This window comes from Myotis yumanensis, unplaced genomic scaffold, assembly GCF_028538775.1.
Source record: "Myotis yumanensis isolate MYYU_CA2020_CCGP unplaced genomic scaffold, mMyoYum1.0.hap1 SCAF_19, whole genome shotgun sequence".
Lineage (NCBI taxonomy): Eukaryota > Metazoa > Chordata > Mammalia > Chiroptera > Vespertilionidae > Myotis > Myotis yumanensis.
In genome coordinates, this window is record NW_027223770.1 from 5,775,431 (window position 1) to 5,788,931 (window position 13,501).

Here is a 13,501-nt window from a genome sequence, read left to right on the forward strand (position 1 = left end):
CATCCAGACTCCTCAGGATCTGGGCCCTGGAACTGAAAACTCCAATTGCATTTGCTCCCATGACCAATGGTCTTTGCTGCACATTTTTTCCACACGGTGGAGTTATTGCCACAGGGTATGTATCTGTGAGCTGAACAGATGGGCAGCAATTTCTGCTGAGTGTACCATGGAGCTTTTTAAGGAAAGAAAGCATTTAGAGTTTTCCTGCCTGCGAGGAAGGCTTTAAGGAAATGCAAGATTACATAAAGCTCTAACATCCTATTCTGCCACTATAGGTTGTCATTTATTCTTAATATTTAATCTAAGTGTAATTAAAGAGTTACAATTCATGACAGCTCATGGAGCAAGCCCGCGAGGACGCATCCATTAAGATGATGCAGAACTTATATGGAAACCCTTCCTGCAGAGACCACCTTTCAGGGACCATCTATAACTCAGGAGGTGGCGTCCTTCCTCCTGTGGCCTCACAGTGTGATTTAGAAAGGGCTGTGCTGGCAGAGAGCACTTGGTGTCAGAGGTGTCTGGAGTCTTACAATCCTCTTAGCAGCCTTAATTATTCAGCACAGCTTTTACATCCATTTCAGCAGCCAGGGTTACATTTCACTCTCCCGAGTCTCCTGCTAGTGCAAGTCGGAGTAGAGACATTAGTATCCGTCACAATGGAAACAGATATTTCCAAGGTCTGTCTGAATGCATTGGTTTCCGTTTTGTTTCAGGACAAGGGATGGTCACGTCCAGTTCTGGACAGCTCCCCGGGTCCTGTCATCACTGAAGCACTTATGCCGGAAAGCCCTCCGAAGTTTCCTCACCACCTACCAAGTGCTGGCACTGCCAATCCCCAAGAAAATGAAAGAGTTCCTCACGTACAGGACTTTGTAAGCAGCGCTACACGACCTCGTGTGTCTTCTCGGTAGCAGATACAGCTCCCTGGCGAAGGAGTAGCTGGGATAATGGGCCAAACATCTGGTCTTGGATGGACATAGTTTCTCTTTGGAATTGTGAACAGAATGTAGCAAAACCAGATTCCAGTGGACTTGTCATGGGTCTTCTCCCCTCGACACGTCAGTCATAGAGGGGATTCCACCTCCGTGGCCACAGAGCCTTATCTTCAATCTTCAGTCCACTTAGAAACAAGTTTTGAATTCTTTCTAGTAGTTTTGATTCCAAGTGCAGATAATGAGGTTTTGGTAAGAAGAGTCAGAGGCCTCGCGAGCCTCTGCAGCGGCCGGGGGGGTCTCTGCTCCCTCTGCTGGGAAGTGTGGCTCCTGCCTGGTCCCGGCCGTTTCAGATGCAGCAGCAGCAGCGGCCTTGTTTCAGCTTCTCTCCTGTTGTCAGTTGGTGTTGGCAAGTCTCTCCTTCCTCTAGCTTCTCTCTGAGCAGCGGGACAGTTTTCACGGAGCAGGCTCTGGTATTAGCTAACTTACAGGTGACTCAGGCTGTGCTCCTGACTAATACACTATAATTGGCTTTTTCTTTTTTTAAACAATGGTGTGCATGTGCAGATGATAAACTTATATGCCAGGTTACACAAGGATTTACTCCTAAACTGCATGACTGTTCAGATGGCTGAGTTGTTGGTTGTTTGCCTCTCATTAGCATATTTATTTGTATTTTCTCAACAGATGTTAAGGTACAACTGTGTTTTTCTTGATATCTAAAAACCATAGTACTTAAGTTGAACAGTTGTGAAAATGTCTCCTTAATTGTGTAAAGCATTGTGTTGTCATCACTTCAGCTGATACTCTCATGTACGAGGTCTGACTGCTGCTTCTCATTGGACGTGTGAGCCAGTTTCAGCTCTACCCCTACACAAATACAGCTCCTTAAAAGTACTCTTCTCCTCCAGTGATGTGGTTATCTAATCAAGACACCTCATTCAAACATAACCTGCCTTTGGGAAATTTAATATATTTTAAATAATTTTAAAAGAAATGCAACATCTTATCCTTTGGCTTTCTTACCAGGTGCTTTATGGAGGCCAGTGTAATATAAAACGTGTTGAAAAAGGAGAGAAATCTCTCCTCTACTGCCTTTGTCCTGAAGAAAACATTTCTTTCCAAGATGAGAGACTCATGGAAGGAAAAAGTTAAAAGCTTTTGGCTCTCCGTCTCATTCCTTCCATTAGGGAAAGAAGCACCTGTAAGACAAGTGAGTGCAGCCGGGCAGCTGGGGATGGAGTGGGCAGGTAATTAAACAAAGGTTATCCTGCAAAGTCTCGAACAGTGTAGTCTGGGAGCTCAGGCTTCCTTGAGGCCCCTCAGCCATTAGCGTCCAACGCTGCCGGCGTCCTCGGGGAGCGAGTCCCACGTCGGGTGATGGAAAAGCCTTCTCCCTTGTGAAGAACAGCCTCCAGAGTTGATTCTGTGACACGAGAGGTGAAAGTTTCATAGAGGCAGGTTGAATAAATCAGTGTCTTTATAACTAAGGAAGAGCCACTTGCAACACAACCAACAAGAAAGCTGCTTTATTTTCATTCTGAAGAGCGGTATCAATGCAGCACGGACTACTGCAGCGAGCTGCCACATCTGCACCCAGGCCCATCCTTCCCAGGGGCAGGTGGAGTCAGGCTCAATCTCACGCCCCCTCCCCTCTCCCCACCCCCGGCAGGAAGTACATGTTATACAACTTCTGGCCCCTAATGGCATAAAAATGAAAGTTTTCTCTACTGTCCACCCACAATTAGGAACCTGCTAGTAAGTCCTCTACTTCAAGAGGAGAAATAAAAAGACCAGTTTTGAAAGGAAGAGAATTGAGTCCATTTTATGAGTATAATAGTTTGGGCCAGAAATCTGTTCACATCTACTCTCAAAGTAGACAGTGTCACAGACTATATCTGATTTTGGAAATGTTCTGTTTATCTTGAGTTGGAAGACACATGGGCCATATTAGATTTGAAAGCCTTATAGTCCAAAAGGGTAAAAGCCTTACGGTTGAAATAAAGGTGTTTGCCTTTTTCTACCTATAAAACACTCTGCTCCAAACAGCCACAAACAGGGTATTTTATATGTCTGCCCACCCATGCCTGGAACAAGAATTTTCCAAGACAGGGTGATTGTGGCTTCATCCCCTGACGCGGGCAGCAGTTTGTCCTGTAACCAGATCCCCTGTTCTCTAGTCACTGCTGGGCCGGTGCCTGCAGCAAATGGTCCTCAGCGTCTAGGCCTCCGAGACAATCAGGTCTCTGGTGACTTGAAAAGCTGCAATGAGGGAACTCAGCTGAATCTTCTCGCTGGTGCCCACAGAAAGTCTGTACCTAAATGAGATCCAAAGGTCAGAGCAGAGGATGCCACGCAGCAACCCTTCGACAACAAAAGAAAGATCGACGACTGAACATCTGAAGGAGGCGAGGTCATGAAAACTGATCCTGGACGTCACCTTGTTATGTGTCCTAACATTTTCTTCTGTCCTAAACACTCATAATTTTTTCTCACCAATTTGAAGGAAAAATTAAGTCTAAAAAATTGTCAGCAGTGTTCTGAACTTAACTTTGTTCTAGCTCTATAAAGAGATGCAGAGTTTATGTGATGAAGGATTATTTCTTCACCTACAAATGGCACTGAGGAGTTGTAATGAAGATTTCCTTCCTCTTACTTCACTGGGAAGTGTGGTTGATACCCTGTGGTTCTGTGGTGTAGTCGGTAAGCAGGACACTGCCATTTCATCTTGCCACCTTTTATTTTTTTTATATATTTTAAAATATATATTTTTTTATTGATTTCAGAGAAGAAGGGAGAGAACTAGAGAGATAGAAACATCAATGATGAGAATCATTGATTGTCTGCCTCCTGGGGAGGATAGAGCCCGCAATCCAGGCATGTGCTCTTGGCCAGAAATGAACCTGGGACCCTTTAGTCCGCTGGCCAACGCTCTATCCATTGAACCAAACCAGCTAGGGCTCATCTTGTCACCTTTTAAGCGGTTAAGCCATTGAAAGCAAGATCATATTCACAAGTAGTGATCAGTCACTAATTTGTGCGTCGGCAAGCCAACGGGGCAGATTAGAGTTGGCCTACGCTAACAGTCTGATTTTGAAACCAATGCTTTTGTCTATTTAAATGACAGCAGCTAGCTTCACTGGGGGCTAATAACTGCTTACTGAACAAGGCAAAGTGGAAAATCGAGTTTGTTTACTCCCCCCAGTAGGCTGTGTATGCAGAAGGCCTTCACAGCGGGAGGTCTGCACTGGAGCATTAACAGAACCAATGCAGACCAAGCCTTCAAGGACTTTATCTCAAATATGTACCTGAGTCAGACCTGTCCTTGTGTTTATTCATGTTCTTAGAAAAAGCATCTCACACCCTTCCCCATCTTTCATTCAATAATCCCACCAAAAACGGTCAGACTTGTACAGGAATGATTTAGACAAAAAAATTTGGAGCCAAGCAAATAGAAACAAACCACCACAGGGGAAAAAGAAGGAAAAGAATTAAAATTGGGAAGTGAATACTCACTCAATGTCTGCCATTTTGGTTAATAAGTGTATTCGAACTGAAGATGGGAAGTCAACTGGGGGGAAAACACAATCAAATGAATGAGCCTGTCATTCCTTAGAAGACAAGTGTTTGTTTAAAGATCAGATGGTTAACACTTCTCTTGTGGCCTCATATCACTAGTACACCTCTAAGGAAGCAGCAATTAGGTTTTCATCCCTCCATCTTGTGTCTTCACTGTTAGCCCCGCCCTGCCCCGCCCATTAGATTCCAGAGTGCCCAGGAGGACATGGGAGAGTCTCCAAGTTGCTTTTAGCAACTGGGTAGCTCTGTAAGTTAACGTAAAAGCTGGTCTCGCTTCCTCTCCCAATTTTAAAAACAAACATAAACTATTGATTTTTTTTAAGTCAATTTATGCTCAGTTTTCACAAAGTACAAAGCTGGGCTTGAGCCAACCATGTTCTTGGGCAGAAGTTAACATGCCAGCCGGCCAGCCAGCAAGAGGCCCGTAAAGGCGCCGGTAGAAGCAACGTTTATGGACATTCACGGACCCGACCACCTGTGCAGTTGGCTGTTGTGGAGGAAAGAGCTGATCCAAAAGGCTGCACAACCCATCACCTGGTTCCCCCGCAAAGGCCATCGGATTGGCCTGGGGGTGACTCCTATGTGGAGAACCAAGGTTGGGAACCAAGTCTCTGTATAGAAGATACAACCTAGTGTGGAACTTAAGATGGTTTAGTTAAGACTGTTTTGGTTTACATGAAAACAGATCTTCCTTCTCCCTCTCCTTTTGGGGAAAATGTTATTTTAGAAATGTGAACTACAACATACTACTTACTGCTCCAAAACAGCACTCTCCCCAGCAGCTCTAGGGGTTCAGAGTGTTTTCGGAATGAAGTTTTAAGTAACAAGACAAAACTAAAAATGAGGGGTTCGGTTTATAATTCTTCATTCCTGTTTCTTTGCTTCAAAAATGAAGCCTCATGTTCCCTCTCTAATCACCCTTAACCATAAAGCATGCCCCCTTCTGACGGCGTCTACACTGGGGAATGATGTGTTACCTCTATGCACAAACAAGTGGATCTCCGTCAGGATGTCATGCAATGCCAACCCCTTCAGCGTCTTCAGCTCCATGATATCTAAAGAGGAGCAGTTAAGGCAAAGGGGGAAAGTTCCAGAACAAATGTGCTACGGGTAATTTTGAATCCAAACCCTCATGAGCGACTTTAGAAAGCAGAGCTTCTAATCTCGGTACAGTTGTTGGTTTCGATGTGAAACTGCACATGAACCCCAATCCTCTTCTCATTTCCCTCTTCACTAAGGGCTTTCTAAAAGATGCAATGGTGGCAGTGGAGAACAGAACCAAATGCACTCCCAGGTGGCTTCATATCACGACAGCCAGCTTTTACTTTCACAGCGAGACAAGGTTAACTGGCTCCTTGGAAACGACTGCAGCGCCCACCACGGTCCGGCTGCCCCTCTCCATCTGGGGGTCGGGTGGCTTCCGGTACCCAGGTCAGAGTCCTTCAGGAAGAACTCGGGGCATCAGACACGTATCCACCCCACCCACAGCCATCTTACTCCTACATCTTACAAGCTGAGCAGTCTTACACGGCTACTGTCTTGCCAGAGGGGGGAGGTGCTGGCTGTAGCTCTGGGGTCAAGTTCAGGCCTTGGGAACGGAAAGCGCTGTTGGCAGGACGTGAGAAAGGATACTTCTGTAGGCCGTGGTGAAGTCTTGATTCAACATCCAGTCCAGGATGTTGGCGATGTCTGACTTGAGTGGGTGCCCTGTGCAGGTGTAGACCGTCTCCTCGGTCACCTTGCCAAAGGCCATGTTGGTGCTCTGCGCAGACAGGGGGGGAGTCACGGCGGCTGTGACAGCCACCGCCAAGCTGCAGGCAGGTCGGGCGGAAACTGCTGAGGCAGCAATAGCACCGGGCACAGGAGAGCTGGGATCTGCACTCACTTACACTGTTACAGCTGCAGCATCCTTCCCTATCTTCCCCTTGTTTGCAACCAATTACTCTTTCCGTTAATCAAAACACAAAGGGTGGGGAGATCGCGACACATAAGAGGTCAAGGTCTTCCCAATTCTAGATTTCTGAATTTACAGAGTGGCTGTACTATTGCTTATGTATTTCTTGAAAAACTATTCCGAAGCCACGACTTGAGATTTGCTACGAGTAGCACTGTACCTGCAAAATGTTCAGAGCCCGTCGCATATCTCCACTGGACAGAGTTATAAGCGCTTTCATTCCATCTTCACTTACATCAACTCTGAAAGGAAACAGGCAGGAGTTGAGAGGCCTCTGAGAGCCCAGGCATTCCCCCAGGGAACAAGATGGCCTGAAATGATTTAAGATTTGGAAACAATGAAAGAAAAAAAGGGGAGGACGGAGTTAACTGCTCTCCTGATCTACAGGATCTAGAATTCACTCTGGTATTCGGGGGCGGCGGCTTCACGTTAGTAGTCACAGCCACTCAAAGTCTAGAATGACCCTCAGGTAGGACCAAGCAGCGCTGTGTTGAGCAGCTGGCTCTGAATCGTGCTTCCTGGGAGGAAAGAGCACTGGAGAGGTGTGATCACAGAGTCACAGCACCTTTCAAAGAAGCAGCAGCGCAGCTTGGTTTCTTGCTCGGCATCTGATTACACGGAATGTATTATCCCAGGACCTTCCCTTCTAGTCAAAAAAGGCGAGAGGCATCTCGGCAGCAGGGACTTGGCAGCGTGCAGTTCCCAATGACAAAAGAAGAGGAGGGAACTGGGACCGCTTCCAGGGAGGGGGGTGGAGGCAGGAGAAGGACCAAATGACTTTCCCGAACAGAACAATGCCCCAGACATGCAGCTGACGACCCTGCAGCTGGGCACTCGGCTGAGTCCTTTACAAATACCGCTCACCCCGCACTCAGTTCCCGAGACCCCACCTTTCCTGCTTCCCATATACTTACTTCTCTTCTTCTATGACATGTTCCAGGCGGGGGACCATGAGTTCAGGGGTCAGGGGACCGAATCGGAACCTTGTACACCGGGACTGCAAAGCGGGGATGATCTTTGACAGATAGTTACAGATGAGGCAAAATCTGGTATTTTCAGTGAATTTCTCGATCACTGGCAAAGGAAAAGAAAAGCCCCTCATTTCCATTCTGATTCTTCAAAGGACCCAGAAATACTGAATGGTCACGTGAACGGTGCAGGGAACAGGAATGTAACAAGGATTCAAGAATGCAAACAAATGATGCTACAGGAACAAGAGAGGGTGTCACTGGGGGGGGTCAGGACTGGAAATCACCCCCTCTCTTTCCAAAATCTGACCGACATGTCCCCCCACAGGCTTTATGAAACGCTTCTTTAAGATGCACCAGGATTCCCGTGCCCTTGCCATCCCTTTCCATAAGACACGAAATCCAGTGCTCCTGCCCTTTGGATTCAATTCTGTTTGGCAGGTTGATGCTCCACCCTCTACAAGGTGGGGAGGGGGTGGCTTTTTTCGGACTTTCCAGTGGACCTTGTCTCAAAGCCTTAGAGCATTGATGAGAGAATAACCTGAACTCAGAGATGCTTACGACACCAGCTTCACTGGGTCGGTACCCAATGTTTCTGCCAGACTGACAGTCACTCTGCAGAACAAGATGCCAGAGAAAGCCTGCCAAAGCTCCAGGACCAGATCTCTGTCTTCCTCCTTCTCCTCAGCCTCTCCTCCCCCCGCATCCCACCTCCCCACCCTCACCCCGGACGCCTAAAGATCAGCCTTTCCTTTGAGCTGATTACCTCTGAATCTTAATGAGATGACCAATGTCCTTTCAAAGAAATGAACTGCCTTGGGCCCCTTCAGACAGACAAACCACAGGATACTCTCCCTTCCCTGCCAAATCATTTCCTTGGCAAGGAGCGAAGTAATGTCGGCTTTCTGAGAGTGACTAAATTTCTGGAATTTTCCTGACTATTTTATATCTAAGGGTACCAACAAGAGAATGTCCATCCAGCAATTTAGGGATGAAAGACTTTCCATAACCTTCCATCAAATGATACAAAATCCCCAATCCTGAAATTGAAGCCAGCTGAAAAGGAGAATGAGACATCACGAATCCCAACAAGGCTTGTGTCTTTAAGCTGTGCGAAGGGGAAAACCCCGAAATGGAGATATTTTGCCTGGATTGTCAGGTGGCAAACATGGAGAAAGGTATACAGAGATTCCTCTGGGCCAGAAAGGAATGAAGGTGGAAATAAGCCGCGTCGAATCTCATGTCCAGAGTTCCCAATTCCCGGATGTGCTCATCAGCCAACACGCTGCACTCAGCAGCTCCTCCTACCTCTCCTCAAGGCATTCTGGGCATCCTGAGTCATGGCATCCGCCTCATCCAGGATCACCAGCTTAAAGCCTTTCCTAGGAAAACAGACGGCACCACGTAAAGATTTCAATCTCACTTCAGCTTCAGACCCAGACCTGGAAATCACCCCCTCACATGGGCCATCAGGCCTGTTCAGTCCATTTCTCCCAGAACTCTGACCAAAGCTGACTTCTGTGGTCACAGAGGAAATGCCCCATCGCTCCTTCAACTCTTAAAGGGAACTGAGGTCTAACGTTATTACTCTAGTGCTTTTTCTCCCTACCTCCTTCACTCATGCCTGTCTTTTTATCTTTTTTATTTTAGCCACCATCCTAGTTATTCATCCTGATCTCAATTCATTTTTGTCTAAATTCAAACTAGCTCATCCAGGCTTAGAATGGAATCGGTCCTCAGTTAACTAATCAAATGAAGTTAATGCTTCCCCCAAGAACTGGCTAATACAGACTTAGATAACATTTTATTTCAATATCTGCATTTAGACTTTTTTTTTTACCACCATCCCTGTACTTTATCTCTTCTTCATGGCTGCTTTTGATAAGTCATTTCCCCCGGCCTTTATAAACTGGCAAAGGGGAGGCTAAAACAAATTAAGCTGTATAGTCTCACTGATCAAAATCTCGGGGGAGAGAAATTATGCAAATACTTCTTACTTAAATATTGTCCTTGTGCTAGCAAAGCTCAGGATTGGTCCCCGAACAATGTCTATTCCTCTGTCATCTGAAGCATTCAGCTGAGTGTGGAAGAGAAAAACCAGAATAAATAAAAAACATGTTGATGGACTATTTATGAATTAACTTACCTTTTCATCAATCTAGCTCAGCAAGCTAGGTCTCCAAGTCTAATGACAGCTAAGAGATAATCACTATTCAAAAAACAAGATCACATTTGTATTTAAACTCCTTGCTCACTAGATCATTCAGTCTGAAAGGCAAAAGACAGACTTTCCTCTCCCCTTCTGAGGACGATCACTGGCAAACTCTGGGGGAATAACTAAGTGGCCTGGTCTCAGTGACCTCTGACCTCTGAGCAGAATGATGCTAATGTTAGCTACCACAACCCAGAGCAGTGATGGCGAACCTTTTGAGCTCGGCGTGTCAGCATTTTGAAAACCCTAACTTAACTCTGGTGCCGTGTCACATATAGAAATTTTTTGATATTTGCAACCATAGTAAAACAAAGATGTATATTTTTGATATTTATTTTATATATTTAAATACCATTTAACAAAGAAAAATCAACCCAAAAAATGAGTTCGCGTGCCATAGGTTCGCCATCACTGACCTAGAGCAACCCAGGAGTTACCAAGTGTCTAACACACTGAGGTAAGAACATGTGTGGCAGCAAGGTTCTAAGATCTCGAACAAAAAAAATAAACGTTTTTCTTGCAATCAACAATATTTAGACTTTTGTAATCTAAGTGTATTAGTCGAGTCGTAGCAGTAAAGAGATGGCATACTCACATGCAGTGCTTTGAAGAGAAATACATGAAGAAATATGTTAAAAGGTATTGGTGGGGCGTGGGGAAACCACAAGGGCTAAGCAGTAGGTCAGGGACTACTGGGGCCCATTACCCCCCCCCCCCCCCCCCCAGGTCTAAAGGGGTTGGTGGGGCAGTGGTGAGGCCACCTGAGAAGGCAGTGCGATATGCCCTGTAAAGGGGGATGTTGTCAGCCCATGGTGGCTCCCAGGCAGGACTAAGCATCGTTCTCCTCCCCTCCCCCACTCCTGCCAGGGTCCCTATTGGCCAGACCTAACCAGGAGCCAGAGGGTAAGGGAGCTTGTAGTCAGTACAGCTCAGCTTTCCGGACAAGAACCATTGCAGCAACGTGGAGAGGCCATCTGGAGGGGCACATGGAGGCAGCCAGCAACTGAGTGACCACGGCGTGTTGGGGACAAGCTGGCTTCAGCAGGGAAGGTACCTACCCCTACAACTGCCTTCTAGCTAATGCCAATCCAGACCAAAATGTCAATTACAGAAAAAAGTGAGTGGACATATCTTATGTCTGCTTCTTTCCCAACCAGCAGGACAACTTACTTGTGAACTAAAACAAAAGTAGCAGAACTCAAAGAGACTGGAGTCCTTTGTCAAGGAAGAATAACCCCATTTACCTCCAAGACCATGGAGCCAAATTCTTTATCTTTGTACAGCTGTTTAGCACAGGCCAGGATGGTGGATGTCTTTCCTGTCCCCGGAGGCCCATAGAGAAGCAGGTGTGGCAATCGGTCTTCACTGATGAATTTCTGAACTGAGGGTTAGGAAGAAAGAGACTCTATCAGTTTCTGAGAGCCTCATTCACTGTGGGCCCTCGAGTTGGGCTGAATGCACGGCAACCGCATGTGTAAATCAGAGGCAAATGCAGGAATAAAAGATCTGAAGGACTCCACGCTTACAGCACCTTCCATACAGCTCAACGAGACTCTTCAAAGTGATTACTCAGCACAGACAACACCACCAAGAAAGTTACACAGGTCCTTCAACCAGGATAACGTGGATGCTTACTGGTACTCAGAATGTCCTGATGAGAAATGAGGTCGCTCAGTGTCTGTGGCCGGTATTTTTCAACCCTGAAATACAATTTAGCACGGATTACACCACACGTAAATGCAAGAACATGTTGTTATGTGCAAAAGAATCCTTTCATATCTTAACTAAAAGAGGAAGAGAAACAAAACCCTTTGTATTTGAATACAGACGCGTGGTTCTCAACCAGGGAACATTTGGCCAGACCTGAAGGCATTTTCAGCTGTCACAGTTGGGTGGAGGTTGCTACTGGCACCTAGTGGGTAGGCCCCAGGAATGTTGCTAAAGATCCTATAATGCCAGGACAACCCCCATACCCGCCCCCTCCCCCCCCCATCAAGTATCGGGCCCAAAATGTCAGTCATGCTGAGGTTGATAAACTAATTTCACCTCTCCAGCGGTCTGCCTTTACCCTCAGCGTGGATGGGCACCTGTGATTTCAAGGTGAACTCAAAATTGAACTCACACCCAATACACAGAAACAGATAAATGGTGGTGTATCCAAACAAGGGAATATTATTCAGCCATAAAAAGAAATGGTGTTACTCACAACATGGACGAACCTTGAAAACACGGTAAATGAAGACAGTCACAAAGGCCCACATATTGATTGTATTTACATGAAATGTCCAGAAAAGGCAAATTCATAGAGAGAGAAAGCAGAGTCGTGTTTGTCGGGGGCTAAGAGAGGGAGAAATGAGGAGTGACTGCCAATGGGTTATGTGGTTCCCATCTGGGGTGATGAACAATTTTGGAACTAGACAGTGGGATGGCTGACAACATTCTAAATGTACTCAGTGGCACTGAATTGTGCACTTTAGAATGCTTCCAACTATAAATTTTAAGTTACACGTTTTTACAACAATAAAACCAAATTGAAGTTATTATTAGACGAGAACAACTTGGAATTTGCTGAAATTAAGTCAAATCCCTGTGGTCTTTAAAACATCATTAGGACAGAGTTGTGAGTACAAGTCTGAATGCAGACCACGTGGGTTCAAATCCAAACCCATTTTCTAGCTCTGGATCTAATGCAAATCACTGAACCTTTCGGCTGTATTACTCCAACTGTAAAATTGGAATAAGGAACACCTACCTCCTAGGATCTTAGTAAAGATCCAACATCTACTCGGGTTCCTGCTGGTCTAACAGAAGGCCATTTAAAGAAAAGTGAACTAGAGAGTGTGATTATTATTTTAGCTTAGAATATGACCAGTAATCGCACCGGACATGTTGGCACTGTGGCCGATGAAACCTCCAGACGCGGGATCAAATCCCCGTGCTGTCATCCAGGCGCGAAAGCCCCGGCAAAGGTCCTAAGAACCGAGGGAGCTGGGGGCTGGGGCAGGTCGTGACGAACCTCTGAGGCCCCGCCCGGCCGCAGGTCCGGGACGCAGGGGTGAAGTCCTGCGGGCACCCGGCCCCCCGCCTCTCCAAGAGGCGACCCCCTTCCCCGCGGCAGCCAGGCCTCCTCCTACCAGGGCAGGTTCCTGATCTTGGACGTCGAGGGCTGCGGCTGCTGGTGCGGGTGCGCTGAGGCTTCCATGGCGGGCGATGAAGGCGTCTGATCCGCTGGAGTCGGCGCGCCCCCGGGGGTCCGCACGGAGCCCAGCCCAGGTCTAATCCCGGGACCCTCGCACTTAGAGTTCGCGCGCAAAAGCAGCTCTCGCGAGATTCAGCCGCTGCTTCCGACTTCCTCTCTAGGTCCCGCCCCCTCTCTGTTGCTAAGGCGCCTGTTGCCTAGTTACCGCGAAGCGCGGGCCCTCAACCTCCCTTGCACTGCCCTCTCTGCCTTGCTGGGAACCTCCCTGAGCCCAGTGAGCCGGGCAGCAGGAGAGGCAAGGCCGCCCTTGCAACTGCCAGTCGTCATTGCAAATTAAAGTCTCCCGGGCGACGCCCAGTCCAGGCATCGCCCAAGTCCAAACGTTTGCCGTTCAAAGGAACAGAAAGCCGCCGGCGCTATAAAATCCGGAGGAAAAACATCCCCACATGATACGCCAGCTCTTGAATATAGATGCCACCTGAAAAGAGCCTGGGAAAACCTTTGGCCCCAAAGCTGTGAGGTGAGTACGACGAATGGAAAAGCAACTCCAAACAAACACACTTTCAATGTGTCCCAAATCCATGCCCCTCACCCAGCAAAATGCAGACACCCAACCTCCAGAAACAAGTCCAGAGTGAAAACAAAACAACAAAA

At 47.0% G+C, this 13,501-nt stretch overlaps 2 protein-coding genes across 5 annotated transcripts in view; one reads left to right on the plus strand and one right to left on the minus strand.

Moving 5' to 3' along the window:
- WSB2 (WD repeat and SOCS box containing 2) overlaps positions 1-1,832 on the plus strand; it is a 22,272-nt gene extending 20,440 nt beyond the window's left edge. For all 3 annotated transcript variants that reach the window (XM_070399924.1, XM_070399922.1, XM_070399923.1), the window contains 2 exons: positions 8-115; positions 717-1,832. In XM_070399924.1, coding sequence (XP_070256025.1) covers positions 8-115; positions 717-879 — 271 coding nt within the window. In that variant the 3' untranslated portion in view covers positions 880-1,832. The remainder of the gene's footprint in view (positions 1-7; positions 116-716) is intronic.
- The window catches only part of RFC5 (replication factor C subunit 5), a 17,702-nt gene extending 4,754 nt beyond the window's left edge, over positions 1-12,948 (minus strand). The window contains exons 1-11 of one of the 2 annotated variants that reach the window (XM_070399927.1): positions 12,783-12,948; positions 11,284-11,348; positions 10,893-11,029; positions 9,434-9,513; positions 8,745-8,818; positions 7,383-7,542; positions 6,629-6,710; positions 6,147-6,276; positions 5,492-5,569; positions 4,452-4,506; positions 2,745-3,253 (exon numbers count right to left, since the gene is read on the minus strand). In XM_070399927.1, the coding sequence (XP_070256028.1) occupies positions 3,157-3,253; positions 4,452-4,506; positions 5,492-5,569; positions 6,147-6,276; positions 6,629-6,710; positions 7,383-7,542; positions 8,745-8,818; positions 9,434-9,513; positions 10,893-11,029; positions 11,284-11,348; positions 12,783-12,850 (1,026 nt within the window). In that variant the 5' untranslated portion in view covers positions 12,851-12,948 and the 3' untranslated portion in view covers positions 2,745-3,156. Of the gene's footprint in view, positions 1-2,744; positions 3,254-4,451; positions 4,507-5,491; positions 5,570-6,146; positions 6,277-6,628; positions 6,711-7,382; positions 7,543-8,744; positions 8,819-9,433; positions 9,514-10,892; positions 11,030-11,283; positions 11,349-12,782 lie in introns of those variants that run through there. The other variant, XM_070399926.1, reaches the window with a different exon arrangement.
- Positions 12,949-13,501: the final 553 nt, after the last annotated feature.